The following is a 23,376-nucleotide window of genomic DNA, read 5'->3' as shown; positions in this document are numbered from 1 at the left end:
CTGAGACCATTCGAGTAAAGTCAGTTCAGTTCGACTCTCGTGTGGAACTGGTCCGATTGCTCGTGCCGATGTTGTATAAAAAACTCAAGACCCTTGAGAAGCGGCTCGGGAAGCTTAATTGTGAGGAGCTCAGTGACTCGTCTAGTAGGGTGTGGCTTGTGCTGAGGCGGAGGAGATATGACAGTGATGTGTGCGAGGAGGGGACGTGATGTCCCCGGAGAAAGCTGCTGATTCGAAGTTCTATATGCTTGGCTGGGATGGAGTATATCACGATGGAAAGATCGGGAATAGATAGCAGGAGTTTGGAGGGACTGCAATCCGGCTTTCTTCTTCAACATGGTCAAGCACAGACAGCATGCCGATTGCAGACCAACGATCTCCAACATACGAGGATGGGACTGTGATTACCGATCCTGATCAGGTTAGTGACGTGCTTCTTTCGAGCTCAGTATACCAGCATTCCGTGCACTTCAACGATTTGTGTAGACAAGCACATTGGTTTTCTTTCTGCCTCCATTGATACAGATGAGGCGAAAGCGGTGATGTTTGATTTGGGTCGACATAAGGCTCTGGGACTCGATAGCTGTAATGCATAGTTCTCTAAAATGTGCTGACAGACTGGGTGATCAAGTTACGGGGCGGCTACTGATTTTTCCTCCCAAGGGGGAAACTTCTTCAGGAGGTTGACAACACCATCGTCTCTCTTATACCGAGCAAGGACAATCCAATTTAGCTCGCCGATTTCCTTCCTATGTCCTGTTGCATCATTCCTAAGACTATCGCTTCGCAGGTTAGTGCTGTGTTGCTGGGGTTGGTTGGGCACAACCAATCTGCTTCTCGTTCGCTCATGAGCTGCTACATGGTTGTTGTACTGATCAGAGGCCCTGCGAGGTGCACCTTGAAGGCAGATGTTACGAAAGCTTATTATAAATTGATTGGGTAGGATTTCATGCAGGCTGCATCGCACAGCTACGGTTTTCCTAAGAGGATTATTCACCTCATCATTCAGTTGTCTTGCCATAGCAAAGTTTTCTGTATCCTTCAATGGCGAGCTAGTGGGTTTGTTTCCTAGTTCTTAGGGGGATTCGTCACTTGTCAGAGGGATCCTTTATTCCCATATCTATTTGTCCTGGCTACAGAGGTGTCCTCGGGTATGTTGCAGAGGGCAACATAGGATCTGCACTTCAAAGTATACTGGCAATGCCCGAACCTGCGTTATTTGCCTTTGCGTTTCTCAGATGATTTGATGGAATGTACCAAGGGGGCTCTAGATTAGGTCTGGGGTGTCATTGGCACTTACCACTTTGGGACGTTATCGGGCTTGCGCATGAACCATCTCAGGAGTGAGATTTTCCTCAGAGCTGTCAACGAACATGTCGGAGACAGATTTTTGGGCAAGGGATTGCGTTGTAGGTGACCGCCAGTGCTTTCTCTAGGTTTTCCGCTGTATTGACGAAGGTCTCTCCTGCGGATAGTACTGTGTTGGTCAACCGCGTTGCTTCTCGAACTAAGCACTGGACAAGCAGATGCTCGTCTTATGCGGGCCAACTCTAGCTTGTGAATTCGGTCCTCTTTGTAATGCAAATTCATTGGTCTTCCATCGTTCTCCTTCTGAAGAAGGCGTGAGGCTTGAGATGCTCATGCGTTGCTTTCGTAGGGGGGCGAAGGTGGCTTGGAGAGATGTTGGCCAGCTGAGGTTTTGGACGGGCTGGGTTTAAAACAGGTCACAAATTGGAATCGAGCACTGCAGCCGAAGCAAGTATGGCATTTGTTCGCATGTCCATCTGCAAACGTCTGGTTCACCTGGTTCAAATTCGTATCCTGCAAGGGCAATCTTTTCGGTATCTGCGGGATACGGATAAGTGCCTCATGGATTCGGCTGAATCTCCTCTCTTCGCCGACTTTTTTGCATCCTCCTTGCTTGGCGAATGGGCAACTGTAGTTGTATGACCTTTCAGATGGATAGCTGGTCTTCATCGAGCCCACTTATTGAGGCTTTGGAGAGTCAAGACAGTCGAGAGGTGTAATTCTCTAACCCAGATTACGATCGAGTTCTTTTCTAGTCCTTCTTGTCGTGGCTAGTCCGAGCGTGGTCTGTATCGAGTTCATTGCGCCTAGACGGCCCTCTTTGATCGTATCCAGGAACTGATTCCTAACGCCTTCCTCCCCTCTTCGTCTGGCGTAGGTAAGGTGAAGATCAAGTGATTTGGAAGCCTAGTATCAATGGGAGTGTTCTTGCTCCCCCACCCTCCTTCCCGAGGGCTATGAAGTACCGACACTCTCTAAGAATTTTGGTGTCGTGTTGGACATTTCGATACGTGTCCAATACTCTTTAACACTCGGTCAATACGTGTCGGAAAATCTGACACTTAGTTAACTTTCTCAACACTCTTCAACACTTGACTCGAAATTCTGATATACGAGTTTCCGATACGTGATTCCGTTTTCAATATCAATATATATATATATGAAAAAATAAAACACAATAATAAAAATAATAAATGAAGAAAGAAAAAAATCTAGTATTCTTTTCTTTTTTTGACTCCCATTTCTCTTGATACACAATTCACCCCTTAAGTTCTTTTTCTCATCTTCCAACATATTTAACATGTGAGTTCAAGATATGAATCACTTGTTTATTCTCCAAGTTTTATAAATTATCGAAATAGAGTTGAATTTGTCAAATTGAAATAATGAATGATATTAATAAATGACAGATTAATGTTTTTAGTGTATATTCCGTCATGTTTTTAGTGTATATTCATTTTATATTTTTTTAATTAATTAATTATTTATGAATTTGATTCAATTTAATTTGATTGAAATAATCGTAAAAATGATAATTTATTATGTATATATAAAAATATATATTTAATATACAATATATCATAACGTATTGAAATTCTCTATTTTTTTAGAAACGACGTATCGGCGTGTCATGTCGTGTCGCGTGTCGGTGTTACTTAACCTAAGGGTAGTTTGGACTAAGTTGGTTTGGTTTAGGGGAATAATTCCGAGGCTTACCTTCATTTTGTGGCTTGTCATTTTGGAGATACTTCCCACTTGTGATCGCTCATATTACCGAGGTATTGCCGATTCATCGATCGCAGCCTATGCTCATGTCATCGCGGCCGCCAAGTCATCTTGTCTTCCCATGTTTCGTTCTCTATTAAGGTACGGAGACTTGCTTTTGCCTGCTACGTTCCTTGGGACATCCGTGCAGCATGACATGGCATTCTTCAAATTCTCGGTGGGTTGGCGAACTTCCGACAAGGAGTTCAGGCGCATGTTGAGTGCTTGTGTTTACTATGTATGCATGGAGCAGAATGCACGAAAAACAGGTTCGAGACACTCCTTCAGCAGTTGCCGTTAACTTTGCTAGGCCACGTGCTCATTCACCTTGATGTTTGATTGACCTGAAGTTTGCCTTGGCTACTTGTTTAATTCCTTCAAGTTTCGGCTATTGTATAGAGTTTTCCTTTCTAGATATGCCATGTATAGAGTTTTCCTTTCTAGATATGCCTACTGATAAAGAAAGAACAAGAACCTATAACGGGTAAGTGAGAGTACACAAATTAGACAAAATAAGTAGAACTAAACAGAAGATCTCTGACAGGTATTTCATGCTTGGATTTGCCTAAAATTCTCCATCTCTGTTCATCAATTCTGCGAGTGAGATCTCACCGATTCCCTGTGCTTTTCATGTCCAGCTAATCATCCACAAAAGAAGAAGAAGAAGAAGAAGAAGAAGTTTTCAAGATACGAGTCCGACAGAAGCACCGTACCCACCTTATCATTGCCCGCTATATCACATACGTACACCACAACCTTCTCTTCAGCATGTAATCATTTTATTGCTCAAGCCATCATGCTCCATCCAAGTGAAGCCTGCCACGTTAATACCAACATGATAAAAGACCAAAAAATTACATTCGGGCTAAGTCTTTTCCCTCTGAATAGGAAAGAGCCTTCTTATGTATCCAGAAGTGTTTCCAATTTGGTCCACTAAACGTTCAGTTGACATTTCCTAATTGCCTTCCCCACAAAATTTCAGGGAACGATATGCAAGGTGTCATGGACCAAAAGCTTCTTGCCCGAGGACAAGCCCATGCCGTGCCTGATGAGCTGGAACACCAGGCCAGCTTTTGGCCCATGACACAAGCATGAGGGTAGTGGTGCTGCTTACCCATAAGAACTTTCTTTTCCTGCAATAAAATTGATGATCATTCTCAGTCCCAAAAGAATGTTTCCAACATACTACAATCACATGATTCCTTAATTATTCAGCTATGCAGTGATAGATAATATGGATGATTTGATCACAGTAAGACAAATGATTCTTGCACATATATATCCCACTTATCCAAAGGTAGACAGAATGAGATACCTACGACTTCTCTCATCATACTCTTAGTAAACGTTGTGTTCGAGTAAGAGTGGCTTTAGTAGCCAGTAGGAGAACTGCTAAGGCAGGTGCAGACTAGTAATTCACGCCGATAAGTTGAACTGAAGAGAATAATTACAATCTCCAATTGACAAATTTTGGCCAAAGTTTCCCAGTAGAACAAAATGGATGTGCTTCCACTTATAACACTATCATGGTAATAAAATTCACAACTATGTGAAGATCCGTATGTTGTTTCCCTCACTTGTTCCAAACACAGAATTACCGTAGTACAAAATTTGATCATTTTAATGAATACCGAAGGACCAGTTCATAAGTCAAGCTCTTTACCTTTCATTGCCAGCATCGATTCGTCGATAATTGCAAGCTGCAATGTGAATATAATCTTCAAGTAGAAAGCTCTCACTCCAGGTCAATGCGTTCCGATGTTACCCGATGCCATCATTTCCAGATTCTTCTCAAGCTCTTCCTTTCGAGTCCTCATGCGTTCTCTTCTCTCGCGCCATCCCATCTCCACTAATTCAACAAACTTGTCCTTAATCTCAAGCAAGGGATCCCTATCAATCAACACACCATCCTTATACGCTTCCCTCAACATCGCCGTCTCTATATTTCCCTTCAGGGACATATAGAAGATCCCTGAATGTCTAGTGAAAACACTTGAGAATGCATTCGAAAGCCTATAGTCCTCGGTGAACTTCCCCAGTATTGGCACCGGAATCCTCTTAAGCAACGAGAGCGAGAGCAGCTCGTGGAAGACTCCCACCGTCCTCTTCTCCATCTCCAGCGAAGCCTGGTCCAAATGCAACACGTCCGCATAGGGCGATATGTAATCGAGCTCCAACCAATCCCTCGTCCACTCCCTCATTTCCTTCTTCAAGAAAAACCCAGGCGGAAGCTTGACATTGAAATTAGGCCTGACCCGAATCCCCGTCGACCTCGCCTCCTCCTCCGCTCTCTTTTCGATCGCCGATTTCGCCCATTCCGCCTCGTAAGAAACCAACTCCAGAAAGGACTTTCCCTCTCCCGGGGATCCGACGAGCCTGAAGTACTGCGAATACCTAGGGATTAAATTCACCATGAAGTCGTTGGGGAACCCGAATTCCCTCTTCACATGGAGCAGCTTATCCGCGCTGATCACCTTGTCTTTCGACATCATCAACAATTTACACAGCTTCGACACGATCAGCGGCTCGTTCGCGCCCTGTATCCTCTCCTCCTCCTCAAGAAACCCCCTAAGCCTATCGCTAGGCCGCAGGAAGGGGACAGGATCCGATTTTGGCTTGATCCTATCACGGTACGCATCGAAAAGACCCGGGTTCCGATCGAGGAAGGTCTTTACCGTGAACTTGAGGCGCATGCGCTCGCGCCGCTTCTCGAGGTAGCGGAGCGGGATGACCTGGCCGGGCTCGTTGAGGACCTCCCTGACGACCCGCGCGCAGAGCTGGTAGCGCTTGTCGTTCTCGATGGCCTGGTCGAGCTTCGGGTCCCTGCGCCACTCGACCTTGAGGCTGGAAACGGCTCGGATCTGGAGGCGGAGCGGAGGGTTCGCGGAGATGGCGGCGGGTTTCAGCTGCCTCTGCAGGGTGCGAGTGAAGGAGGAGTGAGTTCTGAAGGGCATGCCTGAGATGGAGACGCGCGCGCTCGCGCTTGGAAGGCGACGGGGTGGGCGGAGGAGGAGGCGTCGTCGGGGAGGGAGGGGGGCGCCGCCGCCGTCGGTGGCGGAGGAGGAGGAGGAGGAGGAGGAGGGAGGGAGGGAGGCGTCGTTGCTGGGCTTGCGGCTTGCGACAGGAGGCTGGACTTAACTATCGGTACGTATATATTCAATCAAACCGCTTTGGAAATCTCCTTTTACGAACTTAAATATTTAAATATTTTGTATTATGACAACATAAATCACTTCTTATTCACATAAGTTGATACAATCTATTTGATTTGTCATTTGTCTACATGTTGGCAATTGATTGTGCTTAGCAATTTTAACTTCATGGGTTATTCTGAAGTTGTTATAATTCACATTTTGCAATAAATGTTGATCTGTTCATGTTACGTGCTTCAAAATCCTCATCAGGAAAATGATTGTCTTCGATGGAATTAGTATAAAGCTATTTGTAGTTAAAGGTATAGAAGCAACAAAATTAATTTGCTAACGTATGTGCGAACAACTTGAGTTATCAGCTAACTTTTCATCGCACGAGTAAAGCAAATCATTTGAAAACAATTTAATAAGAAAAATATTGCATTTCTCAATGCATTAATTTCCTCGCAACATGCACAATTAGTACTTCAAAAATTAGATATTCTCTCGTTAAACGCATTCTTATAACTACATTTACCTACTCTTAAGTACTAACTTTCTTCGTGGTATCATTTTCGCTCATTATCTTATTTTAGTTTGAAAAATATACTAGCCATATGCTGTCGTTTTAAAAGTCCTACTCTTTCCACATTTTTTGTTCGTTTTTAATTCCTGCTGCTTGTCTCAGATTTGCATTGGCCAAACCTTACCTCTGGATTCCAAGATGAGTTGCTAATGGCACAATTGGGCTTTATGTCTCGCAAACCCTTACCCTACTTTATCTATAATCCAATAATTATATTTTAGTCTGCCAATATATGAATAGAACTAAAACTATCGTTCCTAATTTTTCATCCAAAATAAAATTTCTAATGAAGAGAGAGCGAGAGCGAGCTAACTACTACGAAAGCTCCAAGGGAACCGGAGCATAACAGTACAAGGTCATGAACTTCACTTGAACCTGTTATCTCGTGATCCGTGACTGGCCAGGAAAGGTCCTGCCCGTGACGGGCTAATCAAGAAACGCCCGAGGTCATGCCAAGATGTTTGCAAATCAGTTCACTGTGACTGGAGGCAACAAAAGGCGAAACTGAAAGCAGCTCCGGCCGCTAACGGGGACGTGCGAGAGAGAGAGAGAGAGAGAGAGGGGGCTGAGCAAACATAGCTGTGATGGTCTTGTTATTGCTCTTTCTACGATCTTCGAAATGTTAAAAATTACAAGTGACAAACTCGGACGCTGAATCTGGGGCGTCATTTTCACACGTCGTGTACGATATAGTAGTATGCTTCCATTCGGAAGATTCACACCAAGATCGGACAAGTGCTCCTCATTGGAACTTCTCTTCCACCCGGGAAGAAGACTGATAAATAATCGTTCTATACAAGGAATTTACGATGCACATCTTATGCCTGCACAAAGGAGTTTAGCATAACTTCAGACTTCAAATTAACATGGTGCAAGATACTAGCTGATTGTTAGCTATTTTCAGGGACCATGCGGCATAAACCGAGCATTTATTGATGTACAATACTAAATGAAGCATTTTCACTTTTCAATACCTTTTTTAGCAGAATCCTAACATTTTCACTTATCATTAGATGATAAAGTAATGCGTATGAAATAAACTCATCTTTTACTGTTACTAATGCCGAACGCCTACAGTATATGGTATGTTTTTAAACACTTTGCAAATTAAATAACCACTAACTCTCATGTGAAGGCAGATACAAAAATAAGATCAGTTAACTGATGCTTACCCATACACGAGGGAACTTCAGGAAAACAAACGACAGAGAGTATAAAACACTTGAGATAACTGCTGCAGAAATCATATTGTTTAAAAGACGCTTGTTGTCTTTGCTTGGCACAAATGCATTTTTCAGTGTATTTGTAAGGTTGAAGAGTCGGTGTGAAACCTGCAAGCGACAAACACATGAGATGTGTATACTTGAGAGGATCTGTGTAGTGCAAACTTAAATTCTCTACTTACCACAATGTATATGGAGGTAGTGAGCATGAAGTTCAACATTGGATAGTTGGGAATGAGTGACAGCAACAATTTTGGTTGACCATCCGGAATGCCTGACCTGCAAGGTCAATGTTTTAAGAATTAGAGATTTGGCTTACGTCAACATACATCCCCTCACGCGTACCAATAGAGCTAAAAGCTCAAATCACATCAGCGATTAAATGGAGAATGATAACACAACTTCTAAGAGATGCTGTATAATTCCTGATTACCACCAATTCATGAATCAAGAACTTGTAGGCAGCTTCTTTAAAAAAATGGTCACCGTGAGAGAGGTGACACAAGATCAAATATATCACATACGATGGTTTACTGTAGGGAGTCATGCTTCACATGCTCCTTGCAAATGGCCATTTAACCAACCCAATTTTGGCTAATCTAAGTCATAGCAACAACCATGTAAAAACATCCAATAAGCTTTATGTACCTTAACCAAATATGGATTTGTGAAATGTATGTCTCCAGGGTTATCTTCCCAAGCCATCTAATAAAAAGAACCAGCCTTGTTAGCATCCCATTGATCATCCACCAAATTTTGACATAAGGGGAAAGAGAACTTAAAAACTACTCAAGACCTTCCATAGTCTACATAGAACATAGAACTTTTGATATGAATACAAATATAATTAACTTACGCAAAAAGAGTCAATGAGCAACTCCGAAGATGCTGAGTAACATTTCTCAGGGATATATAGACACTGACACAAAGAAATGATCCATTAATAACAAGCAACCTCATCAAGCTTATGTCACAAAGTAAGGAGAGAACCATACGTTATTGGGATCCATGAGGTATAAGGATGGTACTTATTGTAGGTTATCTTGTCCAACTTGTATACATACTCAAACCACAGATATCCCACCTGCAAAATTTAAAAGACAAAAATGTTTTCAGGCTTAATCCATTGTCTAATGTAGATTGGTCCAATAAAATTGCCATTGTTTATCCTCTGTATGAATTACCGTTAACGATGTTGATATGACAGCTCCTTTTATTAGGAGTCTGCGTTTCCATTCTGCTTCTTCCAGCTTCTCCATCCACCTTTCAACCTACAACAAGAAGACACAATTTGATCATCTATTAGAAAAGGATCATACAAATGCTTTTGTTGACTTTTACCACCTAAAATTACATTAAGCAGATGAAGGAATATGAAAATCTAATACTCGACATACAGTTGGATGATAATAAGCATAGATCATCCCCACTATCCATATGTAGCGGTCAAGGCCGGAACGGAAGTGCCACTCGCGCAATAAAGGAAATTTTGGTTTTGAAGGATCTGGATCAGAATAACCTGAAAGACAACAATCATTTCTTAGCGGGATTTAAAAACTTCATCAATGTCTACACGGAAGTCATAGGAAATTACTAACCTAGAAGAAATGTGAAGGGGCTCCAAACCAGTTCAAATACCCCAGGAACTTCCCATACTAGAATAACCACCAAAAAGCAAGCGATGATTTTCAAAGCAATTGCCATCCCAACTTCATTGTATTTGTTTAAGATACCGAGCGCTCCGTAGACCATAAGGGTGAAAAGAGTGTGCATTGGGCAGATGTAATAAAGCACGTAATTATTGTTGAGGACAACACAGCAAAATAAAACTAAGAAATTAAGTCGCCACATCATCTGTTCAACAAGAGGTTATTCAGTAAGGAAGCAAGGCAAGAGATTCTAGGGAAACGATCTTCATATAAGCAGTCCACGTACCTGGGCAAACCTTGCAAGGCTAAAATCTTTGCGCACATAATAATATGAAAAGTTCCCAAATCCAGTCATCCATACATATGCGGCAATGAATATGCGGATTGCATTATATATTTCTGAAGCAGCAAAGTAATGATACATCAAAAATAATACCTGCACAATGGAAGGAAAAAAAATAAGCAACCCACCAAACAGACGGTTGGGACTTCGGAACTCCAGCTACAAAGTTAACTCTATGCAGCAAAGCTGATTGCGACAGTTAGAATTCTTCCACAAACATCTGTGTGCCTTAGAGTCAATATTCTCTGCCTAAGTAGCCACTGATTGTCAATTCAGCAGTGAAAACTAAAGCTGCAGAGCTTTATCCAGTAGAAGAGATCTGCTGAGGAAAAAAAAAAAACTTCCAGAAATTTGACAATTTGGTCAAAAGAAACACTAACCTGCATCCAACCTTTCCACTCCTCAGTCTGATGTCTATTCAGATAAAGAATAGATTTCCCAGAAATTGGTGACTTCTCATTATGCGTTGTGAAAGAAGTCATTGCTGAAACGATGATCAGAAGGAAGTATAGAAATAAGAAAAGGTCCCGATTGTAACTCTGCACAGACAGGCAAGGATACGAAGAGCATTATTAGAAAAAATTGAAGTCCACTGCATAGATTGAAAGACATTCTTTTAGCAATCTATACATATATAGCGCGCGCTTATTACCTCATTAGCGAGAGAAATCTTCTAAAGTTAGTATAAAAAAAAGTTACATTGAAGAAAATCTTGCATAGTTCTTTAACAAGTTCTTGGATTCCATAGAAATTGAAAAAGGTATGCAAAACACATCTACAAAACAGGCGAACCAATACAAAATTGGATGAATGGCCCTTCCATGATGGTAATTTCTTACCTGGGGATGAAGATGTCTATGCTAATTTGCTGAGAAAATCCAAATTGAATATTAATGAACTCAATGCACTAATCAAATACGATTAGAAGCTCCTTCTGATTGGGAATTGCTTTGCTACACTATAAACATTAAAAGAACAAAGCCATGGAACCATCGAGTTTCTCCCCCCAAAAAAAAAAAAAAAAAGGTGCATACTAGTCTCTTCCTACTCAAATAATTTATTAACCCATTATATGAAGGTTATTGCATTAATTCTCTGCATCATTTCCGCTCCCCTCTGTAATACAATGTCTTTGAGTTTCGATCCAACATTCTACATCTACCCAACCTACTGGACACACTCCCATGAAAATCCATCTATCAAAGCAAGCATTTATGATGAAGTTTATCGTGCAGTATGAATGTTAAGCAATCATAAAATATAGAGGAAAGTTGGTAAATTTGACCTTCTTTGATGATTCAAAAAAATCAGTACGGTCGCATAAGAAAAAATATGCCAGAAGCATGCTAAATTCCGCTCTGCACATAGAAACAGCAGTTTGAAGAGACAGAGAGCAATTAGCCAAAATAAATAAATAAAAGAGAAAAAAGCAGGTATTGCAGAAGAATGAATCATTAGTTTCTTACATAGCTCTAAGAGTCAATCGATTTTCAACCAAGAAAGACTCGTCCATCACCAAAAATCTGTTGCAAACATAGAAAGTTAAGTGTTGACTCACGTGTGGTAAATGGCTTAAATTGGACAGAAAAGAGAAATCACCACTCCCAGTCTTCACTAACCTGAAAATAGGAGATGTGGCAGATGAATTTCTAGATCTGGGTGAAGCTGACTGGAGACCTCCACCCTCCAACAATACTGCTCTGTCGTCTTCCTTGACCACGTCATTCCCCATTTCAACCAAATTGACATCAGAGCGTCTACTGTCAGAAGAACAAATTAGCATGAGAGAAACGAAACATAAACATATAAATTAAAATGAATTAATGTGCTTTGGCTTTTTGTTGACCAATAGCACCGATGTGGTGTACCCTAAAGTGATTTGCGGCAGTAACCAGTTGGTGAGAGGAAAACTGTAATTCCTATTCACTAACTTATATAGAAAGTCATGCCACATGGCTTTGTGCTTCAGGTGAATTTCCACACTTTACGTGCAAAACGTACAAAAATTTGACCAACACAATGGTAACAAAGTGGATGTTAGTATTAGTTGTACACACCTCTTGTCATCATAAAAGAAAGCATGCTACATTAATAGGAGCCATGCAACAAAAAAAACTCTAAAGATAATTGTGTCAAGAACTACATGTCACCAGGACAGCAAGCAAATCAAATCAGACAATTTTTCTAGGTGAAACCAAACCAGTTATTTGAAACCTTTCACCAAATCAAGTTGTGACAAAAGTCTTCTACATTATCAGTAAGGGGAATAATCCAACTTACACTTTGGACGAAACCGAATTTCTCTTGTACTCCAGAAATTCCGAGTAAATCCATGCTGCGATTGTTGGAATGATTCCAATTAGAAAGGAAACCTGATAAATAATTAAATGCACTAGTAAGCATAACTTCACAACAGAAACTCTTTTAAAATGCCATGCCAGAACCAAAATAAAACTGAAGCTAAATTCAACGTTCATGCTTTGTATGTCAAAATTATGGTGATACTCTATCGAGCAATTAACAATATAAACATCATTCTCCTGAAAGAATGATACAAATTCAGTGCTGATCTTGCGGAATCTGGTAATCTGCATCTTAGTTGGCTCTAAACTGGAAGAAGAAAGATGATTTTTAGAGTTTATGCATATATGTGGCCTCCAAGTAAGAAAAAGTCTGGATGTTAACACAGTGTAATAGAGAACAGATCGAGTGTAAGTCCTCTGTCACAGGACAGCCCAGTAATTTGATTAATGTGCAATTTGGGGGCAATATTTTTCTTTTATTATTTGTCATATAGCATAAACATTTTAAAGAAGGGCATCTTGGAAGGTGTCGCCGGAGCTTCTATTGGTGCAGTATTAAAGTATGTCAAAGGCAATGTGCTTTCAGCCATGTTTTTATCTTAGAAGTAATTTACACGTGTGAGGACCTTTGTGAAGGTGTCACTAGAAAGCTCTTAATTGTTCTAGTACGAGAGTATGTTAAAGGCAATGTGCTTTTGGATGTGCCATGGATACTTCAAAGCGTGAAATTGCAAAATTTTACTTTCATCATATTGCAGAAGGAAGAATGAGCCATGGAAAAAAATAGGCAATTATTCTCAATCTCGCATTGCTACAATTTTGACATTTTCTGTATTCATTCCACTCACAGCCTACTTAAAAAGAAACTGTAAGCCTATCCAGCAGCCTCTACCCCACATACTCATTCAGCTTTTATTAACCACAAGAAAAGTTATGATCACAGATCGAGGCATATCCTTGTAGGATTGAAACCTTTCCACAAAATGAAAGAGTAACCAAGGGAAGGAAGCAATGATTATCTGGATCTTGGTTTTCTAACTCATGCCAAATGTTGAATTTTCTCAAGAAAACATCATATCGTGATGTTAATTCACTGTACATCTCATCAATCTCTTTATGAGAAGATTTGTGAGTTTCCAGTGGGCTCAAATCCGGACAAATATATGGAGGAATCGGATGTGGAACTGAGCAAAGCTGTTGAGCCATACTGATCCATCTTATCTTCTGAGATTAGCTCTGAAGATCGTAATCTTAGAGAAGCTTCTGTTCAGAATTCTGATTTGCATTTGCCGGCTTTGGCTAAACCCTCATGGAAGCAGGTTTTTGCTTTGTTCTTATGCCTACTTCTCTCGTGGAAAAGGGTATTAGAAAATGGAACTACTCTCTAATTGGCCAAAATAAAAATGAAAGGAAAATAGTTTTCTCTCTGCAAGCAGGATTAAAGGAGTCTGCCGGTAAAGCTAGTGTTTTGGCTCTTGACATTTCAGGAATTGCATTTGCTAGAATGTGTAAGAACTTTTTGTTCTTATCAGGCTCGTCTTGAATGCTTTTCTCTACTTTGTTTGGAGAACAATCAATGATGCAGTCCATGGAAAGAGCTTTGATTTGGCTGCAGAAATTTTGCACAACAATTGTGAAGATGTTGAGCTCTGGAGTAAGAATACAGAGTTGAAATAAATGGCCGTATAGCGAGGAAAGCACATACTCACTAGAATAGTGCTTGCCACGATTTCTGGATTTAACCCGTAAAGTTTCGACCTTTTAATGATTTTTTGGTGAAATGGTTAGCAAAACCGACCGTAGCAGGGATTGACTCCCCTATATCTTTTACTTACTAAAAAAAAAAACGCACTTTTAACAAAACGAACCGCCGACGCACCACGCCGACACAATTTGCATAGAGGCATTGCTCGCATCTCCAGAATCAAACTTAAATCTCTACTTCCCAACAGCGTACGCTCAACTATCCAGCAAAATTCACCAACGCAACGCGAGATCTACCACCGTAACGGCTCAAAACCGCGAAAAACAAAAAAAGCTAGTTCCCACAGCGACGCACCTGGCCAGGAGTCACAGGACCGTGGATCGCCATTGCTAGGGACTCCGAACTACCGAGCCGGCCGATTGGGACGTGATGGGGCCGGTCAAGCGACGAGCATTACACGGCGGGGGGCGCGAATTCGCTGGAGGCGGAGCCGGATCCGCCGGCGGCGAGCACGGCTTCCTGCGCGGCCGGGCGGAGCGGCCGGGGGAGAGAGGAATCCCGGCCGGGACCGAGCGGCGGGAGCGAGGAGGAGATCACGGCGAGGAAAGCGTCGCGGGCGGAGCTACGGAGAGGATGAGAGAAAGCAGTAATGGTGGTGGCGTAGTTGGAGGGTAGCGGTGGCAGTGAAAAGCCGCGATGAGAGAGAGAGAGAGAGAGAGGGAACAGGGTTTAACGCGTCACCTGACGCGCGCGCCGCGTCTTATCTGCAACCGACTAATTTACGGGGAAATTGCAACTTGCCCCCCTCAAGTGGGCTGGTTTTCGCAGATCGGCCCCGAACTTGAGTTTTTGTCTCAAACGGCCCCCCCTACAGTTGATTCACGTCGCAGTAATCAATCCTTGAGCTGTTGACATGTCCCCTTCTTGCTTTGATGTGGATCTTTAACTTTTGCCCTGATTCATTCCCGCCTTTTGCTGCTCTTGCTTCTTTTTCATCTCATTCATGTCTGCGATGAAAATACTCGACCTTTAGCTCTCCTTCCAAGATAAAATGTTAAGTGGTTTGGACACTTCATATTAATTCAATCTCTATCCAATAAAGAAGTGATATGTTGCTTTATGTCAGCTAGTGATTCTCATCAGCTTTTCCGCACAAAATATATGATTTTCGTCTTTCCTATTTACTGCATTGCGGCATTTCCAGCTTGAGAATTAGAGATTATCCATTCAAACTTTTTGATCATGTGCAAATTAATGCTGGAGTAGGGGCGGGCTTGATGTGCTTTGCTGATGACGATGAGGGAATGGCTACCTGACGAACTCCCAGGCAACGACGCGCACGGAGTAGCAAAACTTGAGAGCATTTGTTAGAAAAAGAAGGCGTTCGTATTTTTTTTCTGGTTGCTTTTCCTCTTTCTCTTCTTATAAGAAGGGAAGAACGAATAATTTCCCGTAATGAATGTGTGCAGCAGAGAGAGCCAGTGAGAGAGAAAAAGATTATTTTTTATGCAAAATTTTCTCTTTCCAACAAGCCAGCCCCATACCTCCACGTGGCTCCATGTTCCGCTTCATAATTGGTTCAAGACCATGACAGTCCAGGACCCCTAGTAAATTCTCCCCTTGGAAAGTTAAAAAGGCTCAAATTTATTGTAGCATTGAGCAAGCTCTCGCCGCCAACCAATTGGGCATGTGCAATACTTTATTAACTTTTCATGGAAAAGTTTCATCGTTTGTCCTTACAGGTCTTAGTCTTAGGTTTAATCCACGTGGGACAAGTCCCTAAATAACTTATTCAGGGCGGGTTTTTACTTATGAATTACATAATTAAGGTTTTCCTCGGTGATAGAGAAATATGAGTTTCATTATGTGAAACAAAAATAAAAATGAATACATTGGAAGTCTTGAAATTTATCGATAATTTAGTTTTAAAATTTTTAAAAAATATAATTAAATTTTAAAACTTGTCAAATTGAATCAATTGTTGTTAACATCATCAACGTGTCTTATGAAAGATCACGTTGATGTAACATGTTTTAAATTAAATTCTCTCGCTACATGATATATTTTTATTAATTTTCTTTTCCAAATCATTTTTAATTAATATCTCTCTCCTCCGCTAGAGCTCCCCCTTGAACACCATGGCCGCTTCAACCTCTTCAGGCAAGCTCAATGATTTCTCCATAGAGCCGCCGGGATGTCTACCGCGACGTCGAGCTCGACGGCCATGGAAGGAGGGTCGTCGCCTCCGTTCGGAAGCGCGCTAGATTCACTCTCTCTGTCTCTCACTCTCGTAACGGTAGAGCGGCCGGATCGATCGGGCCTCGAATTCCTTCCTAATCCCGCAGCAGAAAAGTCAGCTGACAGAGACGTCGCACTAATGATGGTTCTTGACTCTTTCCCTCCCTCTCCCCACACTTTCTCCACTCTGCACGAAGCCCGAGCCGGTCTCGGTCCTCGTTTCCCTGTTTTTCTATGGAGAAAAAGTAGCTTTTTCCCACCCATTTCCCACACTTCTCCTCTGCCTCCTCCGTTTTCTCTGCTGATCACTTTCTTGGAGCTCCTTGCTGAGGCCAAACCCAGTGCCGAGGACCCTAGAGAGAGAGAGAGAGAGAGAGAGTAGAGTAGAGTAGAGGAAGTAGTGAGTAATGTCTCTGAGTCCATCCGGTGCGACGCGCAAGAACGGGTATAAGAAAGGCTTGAGCGGAGAGGATGCGAGGATAAAGAGAGAGGAGGAGCTGGTGCAAATCAGGAAGGACAAGAGGTCAGAAGGTCTCAAGAAGCGACGTAATGTGTCAATCCACAGGGCGAACCTTCGGTATCTTCAACCCAAGGTCTTCTTTTACATTTCACCTTCCATTTCTCTTTTTCTCTCTTGCGTTTTAGTTCGTCCTTCCGTTGACCAGCGTGTTCGGCCAGTCCTTGCAATCTAACCTTAGAGCCTAGAGGGTTTGGTTCCATGAAAAGAGTCCTCGCATTTCACCGTACATTAATAACCTCGAGAACGGTCTACCAATTATGTGTGTGCTGGTGCCGTCTTCTGCAATAAATGGAAAAGAGTCGGGAAAAGAAGAAAAAGTTTGAGAACAGAGTTGGGTTTAACTGATTTCATTATCCTGCTGCCGACCACACACGACACATTAGATTCAGTGGGATTCTCGATCCACAGACATCCTCAAATGCAAGCGACAGCAACCGCCTCACCTATTCCAACCCCATCGTTTGGAACCTATTGAAAGTGACGGGGCAACTGCTATACTGATATGATCACCTCAGTCAACGTTCAAAAGTCAAAATGTAGTTCTATTTCGATGACTAAGACGGAACGGGGCTTTTGCATTTATCGGCCATCACTGCAGAACTTAGTACTACCATTGAAAACAAGTCACCCGTGGATATGCTAATCTCGGGTCAATAGTTTCTAACCAGTTTTCATGACAGTTGGAACATCTTCCGCTGATGGTTCAAGCAGTGTTATCGGATGATTCTTCCTGGTATTTAGCAGCAACCACGCTGATCAGGAAGTTATTATCAACTGGTAATTTTGAAAAGCCCTCTGTCCCTCCTCCTTTAATTGTTTTCCTTTAGCTTGATGGTCATTGGAATGTTTGCATGATAAATGTCGAAATCATATATATGTGAAGGTGAGAGCCCTCTGATCGACGAGGTTGTCAGAGCAGGAGTCGTCCATCGACTCGTGGAGTTCCTTGATGCGGATGCTTTTCCTCTACTGCAAGTATGGTCCTTTTAGTTTCTATCATTGTTCTTTCACTGAGATCTTAGTCTTTGCAGGCAAAAGGAAATCATTTGCCATCATGTCATAATCTTTCTTCATCTTCAGACCGAGGCTGCGTGGGCGTTGGTCAATATAGCTTCTGGGACACCAGTTCACACACGACTCATCATCGAACTCGGATCTATCCCTAAATTTGTGCAACTTCTTCGCTCTTTGGTTGCTGATGTTCAAGAACAGGTTGGATATTTTGATTTTCTTGTGACAATTTTTTGAGTTAATTTCTTAAAACAAATTGCTAAATATGATGGATGAGATGATCTAACCTAGATTCCCATGAATCAAGCAGGCTGTCTGGGCACTGGCAAATATTGCCGGTGACTCGCCAAATTGCAGGGATCATGTATTAAGTGGAGGCGCTTTAGTCCCACTATTGGCTCAATTGGATGGACAACCAGAATTGACCCTGATGAGAAGCATTGCTTGGACTTTATCCAACTTATACAGATGGAAGCCTCTCCCTCCATTTGAACAGGAAAGGAATCGTTGTTAATTTCTGTAGTCATCAAAATGAGCTCTGAAACATCAATGGCAAATCATGTTTTTCGTAAAACTGAGTTGTGGACCATAAGATTCACTGAGGAGATGTAGAATAGCTGATTAAGGAAGCTTAGCTCCTCAAAACTGCACATTTTGGGATTCACAAAAATAAACTAAATGTAATAAGTTTAATGAAACTTTATGAGAATCAATTGTCGTTTAAAGGAAAAACAGGAAGTTGTCAAAATGAAATTCTTTCATTACCCATAAGTACTCTCTTGCACGCACATACATGCACACGCACAAACACAAAGTAGATTCAAGTGGTGTCTCCCCTGGCTGAGAAGTGTAATGATGTTGATCCTGTTATGAGTTTCGATTGTTCAAGAAATGATTGGAGAAGTTATATTGTTCTAATAGACTATATGAGGATTGAGGGAAGGAAAAGAGATGTTGTTTCTGGGTTCATGGATCACAAGGTAAATTATCAAAATGGGACTTTTATACCTAATGTATTAGTATGTCTATTATGGGGTTTTAAGTCCCAATCGAATGGTTTAGCTGATTTAATTGATGAAATTCAAGTTAGAATCACATGCAATTTAAATCTTAGTCAGCACATTTTTAAGTGTTAGAATGAGCCAAACCACAAAGGTTGGTGAGGCTCTTTAGGGAATTGCACCATACGATTGAGTCCCTGTGCTTCAATTGTAAACTGGACCAAGTTGTGAAACAATCATGACTGAGACGAAGGATTCTGCTCCAACACACCTTCGAGTTGAATCATCTTAATACTTCTGAGTTGAATGTGAACTTGAGTCATATAATTTAATGATTAAAATTTCCGATCCTGTCTTTCAGAATTCTAAAATAGTTTATTAGTATTTTTGGAGGATTATGATTTCTCTTTGCTGCCTTTAGGTTAAGCCAGCCTTGCCTGCCCTCAGGCGCCTCATTAAATCAGAAGACGAAGCAGTATTGATTGACACGTGCTGGGCTCTGTCTTTTATTTGTGATGGCTCAAATCATAATATCCAGTCTGTGCTGGACGCAGGATTTTGTCCACGGCTTGTAGAACTTCTCGTGTAAGATGATATATATGGGCCTTCTTGCATGGCGAAAGAATGTCGGGTTTGCTGCATATATTTCTAGTCTGGGCATGCAAATACAGAAGACCAATTTGTGAACGGAGCATAGTAAAACAGTCAAACCATTTGTGCTCTTAGTTTAAGCATACTTCACTGGCTGAAAAGTTAATTGGTTTTACTTAAGCTTCATGAATACTGATTGGATCTTGGTATAGACAAAGCGATGCTAGGGTGGATATTTCACTGATTGTGCTGTCAAACTTTGTTTTAAGGATGCCATTTTATTTTTTGGCATCAATTCAGTTTCTTTTCTTATGTGGTTCCTTTTGCAGGCATCCATCACCTAATGTCCAGGTACCGACTCTTAAGACTGTGGGGAACATTGTGTCAGGCAACGAGGATCAGACTCAGGTCTTTCCGTCCCCTTATGAGACTGAAAATAATAAACGTAGTTCAGTCTTTTGAAAGCATTAGGTCTTTTAGATTCCGAGCAGCAAAATGTGCATCTCCCATTGTCTCTGAACTTGAAGTAACTGCATTCATGTAACTGATGTTTTTGACTTGTTTATTTTGTCTTGGGATTCATAGATACTTTCCAAGATTAAACCGAGCTTCTTTTATCCTTAGCTGAAGACTTGATGTTCGGTTGCAGTTCGTAATTGAGAAGCAAGGACTGCCTCCTCTATATCAAATTCTGACAGAAAATTGGGATAGGAGTGTCAAGGAAGAAGCTTGTTGGGTAATTACAAATATTACAGCGGGTAACAGAAATCAAATTCAGGTAAAACCTCTATTTGATGATAGCACAGTATATTGTATTGAGCATTGAATATGAAAGAAGTCTCTGTTAAGACCTTATTGTAGTTGCTTTTGCTTATTTGTGCTGTTGTAAAATGCTGCTCCGTCATTATCCTGAATTCCCGGGTGAATCGTTCTATAATTGATGGTACCTTGTCTCTTATCTTTGGACAGAGCAGCCTCTCCTTCAACACAGTAATTGTTTTCACTTTTGATTTTCTTGATAAGGAACTTCTGATGTATTTCCAAAGTACACTTCAAGATTGAAAACCAGAATTATGTTCACTCTTTCTCCTTTTGTATTTTTTTTAAAATTTTTTTAGAAGGATCTTTTGCTTATCTGATAGATCTATAACATTACCAGACAAGTCAGGATCTAAATCCCTAATGATCCTGTATGAATTTTGCTATCAGACGTAGCATTTTATTTATGAAATTGCCCTCTTAACAGATGTTTCCATAGGTCACTGTGCTTATAAAATCTTTTGAAAACGGTTTTTATTGTCCTTTTCAGGCTGTGATTAAAGCAAACATTATTCCTCCTGTTGTGAGCCTTCTTCAGCATGCCGAATTCAAAATTAAGAAAGAGGCTGCATGGGCTATTTCGTATGCTGTCTCTGGCGGGTCCCATGAACAAATTGAGTATGTCTCTATCTATATTTGCTCTGCTCCAACACAAAATGAGGAACATTGTGCTGGTTATCACCCAAAAGATGGAAATCATGCCCATGTTGTTCCCTTCGTGATTCATTTTTAATAGCTCAAGAGAATTAAACGCCCGTAACTAACTGGTTAATTACTTTGAGATCGTCATTCTTGTTGTCTTCTGCTTGTCATATGGTTTGTCTAGGTTTGTTTCGTCCTCTTACCTACAATGATTTGATGAAGCAGGGAATGCAATTTCATTTCATGTTCACTGCACTTGCAGAATAATGAAGAAAATGAAAGTCTCAGTGGAAAAAATATAATCGGCAGTTCATTTCAATGAAAAATTGTTTATTGATAAAGTGCAGTTGTTTTTTCAGATACTTGGTGAGCCAGGGTTGTATCAAGCCGCTCTGCGATTTCCTTACTTGCTCCGACCCTGAGATCATAACAGTGTGCCTAGATGGTGTGGAAAGCATTCTGGAGAGCGGTGAAGGGAACAAAGAACCAGGTTTTCACCGAGTCAATAAATATTTGCACATGATTGATGAATGTGAGGGGTTCAACAAAATCGTGGACCTCCAGACTCACATGAACAGTGAGGTCAACAAAAAAGCCTCGGATATGTTGGATAAGTATTGGAGCGAGAAGGAAAATAAAGAAGAAGAAGAAGAAGAATTACATAGCTTTGATTCTGGAGCTGACATGAAATTAGATATCGGAAGACTCAGTCTCTCCTGATCGGTACTTCTGTTGTGAAAAGCTTTTTGTTTTTTGGCCATGAAGAGACGCATGAGATGCATCTAGTTGCAAGGTGATGCCATGCCGATCTGTTGTTCGCTGTTTATAGCTATTGCTGAGGATAAATGTGGCAGCACAATAGTATCATATGCTACTGCTAGGCTGGCATGTCTCACTTGTGTTTACTCCTTTCCTTGGTAGGTTTGGTGCAACATCACGTCTAGGAGGAATACCAGAGGGAACATATAAATTGTGGGCGAGGCAAATACTCCTTGAAGCATGTAGTCTGTATAACACTATCCGTTGTAACAAGCAAACCTTTCAATGCTTTACCAGCTAGTCATGGATGGCCATCCTGATACTAACCTTCCTCCATCAAGAGAAATTAATCCTCCTAGAGCATTGTCAGATGACTAGAGCATTGAGATCTTTGAGAACCAGATGACATGACGAGTGGCTTCTTGCCTGCTATTTTCTTTGGTTAAGATGCTTATAGGATGTTTTTTTGAGGAGGACTAGTTTCTCTTGGCTGATGATTTGTAACTATTTGGATGGCATCCATTAACTAGCATGACATATTCGATGTTACTTACGGACAGTGTTATACATGAATTACACGTGTTTGTAACGGGGAATATACTATTCATAGTTTTTTTGTCAATTGGTTCCTGTGTGTACTAATGTTGCTGTGGAAACACTTTGGTATGCGCGTTTGTAAATGTATAAATATGGGAATTTCAGTTCGAGGGAGATGTTCTCCGCAGTTCTCTCTCTTTCATGTGGAGAGGGTTGCCCTTTCATATGCATATGCGAGATGTAAATTAACTTGTTTTAAGTTGTACCCCCCTCCCATTTGCTCTGAGAATCAATGGCGATGCTCTACTTTCGTAGTCCATCATATAGGCTATGTGCTGAAGGAATCGCGGCCAGTGCAAATATGTAGTCACTAGACTCGATAACATGTTTTGTACTTAAAAGGTTCGTGTGGTTGGGACTCCTTTATTCAAACTATCGAATGATGGAGGAGGAAAACATAAACCATTGTGAAGGTCGAAAGTCGAACATTTGGTGAGTAAGCGTGGAGTTAGAAATGGTGTTGCATCCGTAAGGAGATTCGCAAATTGGTCAGGGATATACGTGCAAGGAAGTAACCTGGTTCAGTACCAGACGACCATCCTAAAACCCGACTTGAAGTCGACCTTACTTGGTCAATCATTGTTCGCATGTCAAATTCATCCGTTGATCATCACTTAAGAAAATGTAACTTCCACCGGTTTCTGTCTGCAAAAGCTCTTTGTAGGTTCACCTTCGTTTGAAAAGAGGAAGCTCTTCGTATGGCCCAATGCCGTCGCTCCTTCCCGGAGAGAGCTCATTGTAATGAAAGCATGAGATGAGAAACTTAAGAACACTCATCACTTGTGATCGTCTTGAACGAATCACCTCAAAGGGATGGCACATCTGCTTGGAACACCCTCAATTGAAAAAGAGAAGGAGACCCCGACCATCCAAGTTGAGCTTTTGCCAAATCACATGCATCTAATGAACTGGGAAAATGGCCAAAAAGACAAGAAAGAAAGGAACTGGGAAGATGGGTATTGAGATAGAGACGTGCCGAAAGATTCAAAGACCGCATAAAAATGAGGATTAAAAGACCCTGACCAGAGAACTTTTAATTATAGAAACCTACAAAACTTGACTTTGTCCAATGAAATGTTCCCGAATCTCCAAACTACCACGGGGCCACAGGTCTAAATCAGCTGTTGCAACACAGTTTGTCGGAACCCGTGCGGACTATGCATCGACAGTACAAAGAGTTATGCTC

At 41.4% G+C, this 23,376-nt stretch overlaps 3 protein-coding genes across 8 annotated transcripts; 1 reads left to right on the top strand and 2 right to left on the bottom strand.

Annotated features, from left to right (window-relative positions):
* Positions 1-3,589: 3,589 nt before the first annotated feature.
* On the bottom strand, positions 3,590-6,205 carry LOC108957831 (protein WHAT'S THIS FACTOR 1 homolog, chloroplastic). Its single transcript, XM_018869287.2, has 2 exons — positions 4,736-6,205; positions 3,590-4,205 (listed from the first exon to the last, which is right to left on the bottom strand). The coding sequence occupies exon 1, from the start codon at positions 6,024-6,026 to the stop codon at positions 4,818-4,820; it is 1,209 nt and encodes a 402-aa protein (XP_018724832.1). The 5' UTR covers positions 6,027-6,205; the 3' UTR covers positions 3,590-4,205; positions 4,736-4,817.
* Positions 6,206-7,355: 1,150 nt separating this feature from the next.
* LOC104434093 (protein REDUCED WALL ACETYLATION 2) lies at positions 7,356-14,725 on the bottom strand. Of its 4 annotated transcripts, none has more exons than XM_039307732.1 (16): positions 14,367-14,725; positions 12,285-12,376; positions 11,624-11,761; positions 11,471-11,527; positions 11,290-11,362; positions 10,385-10,543; positions 9,948-10,097; positions 9,611-9,866; positions 9,410-9,531; positions 9,197-9,283; positions 9,008-9,096; positions 8,869-8,931; positions 8,661-8,717; positions 8,195-8,291; positions 7,962-8,120; positions 7,356-7,625 (listed from the first exon to the last, which is right to left on the bottom strand). In XM_039307732.1, the coding sequence occupies exons 1-16, from the start codon at positions 14,397-14,399 to the stop codon at positions 7,608-7,610; spliced, it is 1,650 nt and encodes a 549-aa protein (XP_039163666.1). In that variant the 5' UTR covers positions 14,400-14,725; the 3' UTR covers positions 7,356-7,607. The 4 variants fall into 4 exon arrangements, with proteins under 4 accessions (XP_039163666.1, XP_039163665.1, XP_039163667.1 ...); XM_039307731.1 differs by having other exon boundaries at positions 11,624-11,764; positions 14,367-14,724; XM_039307733.1 differs by having other exon boundaries at positions 11,624-11,764; positions 12,285-12,339; positions 14,367-14,724.
* Positions 14,726-16,170: 1,445 nt separating this feature from the next.
* Positions 16,171-22,300, top strand: LOC104434091 (importin subunit alpha-4). 3 transcript variants are annotated; one of them, XM_039307540.1, is made up of 11 exons: positions 16,171-16,843; positions 17,451-17,547; positions 17,654-17,745; positions 17,851-17,982; positions 18,092-18,277; positions 19,204-19,367; positions 19,703-19,781; positions 20,023-20,151; positions 20,683-20,810; positions 21,182-21,557; positions 21,756-22,300. In XM_039307540.1, the coding sequence occupies exons 1-10, from the start codon at positions 16,658-16,660 to the stop codon at positions 21,552-21,554; spliced, it is 1,566 nt and encodes a 521-aa protein (XP_039163474.1). In that variant the 5' UTR covers positions 16,171-16,657; the 3' UTR covers positions 21,555-21,557; positions 21,756-22,300. The 3 variants fall into 3 exon arrangements, with proteins under 3 accessions (XP_039163474.1, XP_039163473.1, XP_010045351.1); XM_039307539.1 differs by having other exon boundaries at positions 16,173-16,843; positions 21,182-21,627; XM_010047049.3 differs by having other exon boundaries at positions 16,175-16,843; positions 21,194-21,627.
* Positions 22,301-23,376: the final 1,076 nt, after the last annotated feature.

This window comes from Eucalyptus grandis, chromosome 2 (assembly GCF_016545825.1).
Source record: "Eucalyptus grandis isolate ANBG69807.140 chromosome 2, ASM1654582v1, whole genome shotgun sequence".
In the NCBI taxonomy this organism is placed as follows: domain Eukaryota; kingdom Viridiplantae; phylum Streptophyta; class Magnoliopsida; order Myrtales; family Myrtaceae; genus Eucalyptus; species Eucalyptus grandis.
Note: the sequence above shows the minus strand (reverse complement) of the source record. Positions and strands in the feature narration are given on the sequence as shown.

Excerpts from the sequence above, each read along its gene's own strand:
- LOC104434093 (XM_039307731.1), bottom strand. The coding sequence starts at position 14,399 with ATGGCGATCCACGGTCCTGTGACTCCTGGCCAG. Across the intron at positions 8,932-9,007 it reads ACCTCATGGATCCCAATAAC|TGTCTATATATCCCTGAGAA; the intron begins GTATGGTTCTCT and ends TCTTTGTGTCAG. Across the intron at positions 8,292-8,660 it reads CAAATCCATATTTGGTTAAG|GTCAGGCATTCCGGATGGTC; the intron begins GTACATAAAGCT and ends TTGACCTTGCAG.
- LOC108957831 (XM_018869287.2), bottom strand. The coding sequence starts at position 6,026 with ATGCCCTTCAGAACTCACTCCTCCTTCACTCGCACCCTGCAGAGGCAG.
- LOC104434091 (XM_039307540.1), top strand. The coding sequence starts at position 16,658 with ATGTCTCTGAGTCCATCCGGTGCGACGCGCAAGAACGGGTATAAGAAA. Across the intron at positions 17,548-17,653 it reads CAGGAAGTTATTATCAACTG|GTGAGAGCCCTCTGATCGAC; the intron begins GTAATTTTGAAA and ends ATATATGTGAAG. Across the intron at positions 17,746-17,850 it reads ATGCTTTTCCTCTACTGCAA|ACCGAGGCTGCGTGGGCGTT; the intron begins GTATGGTCCTTT and ends CTTCATCTTCAG.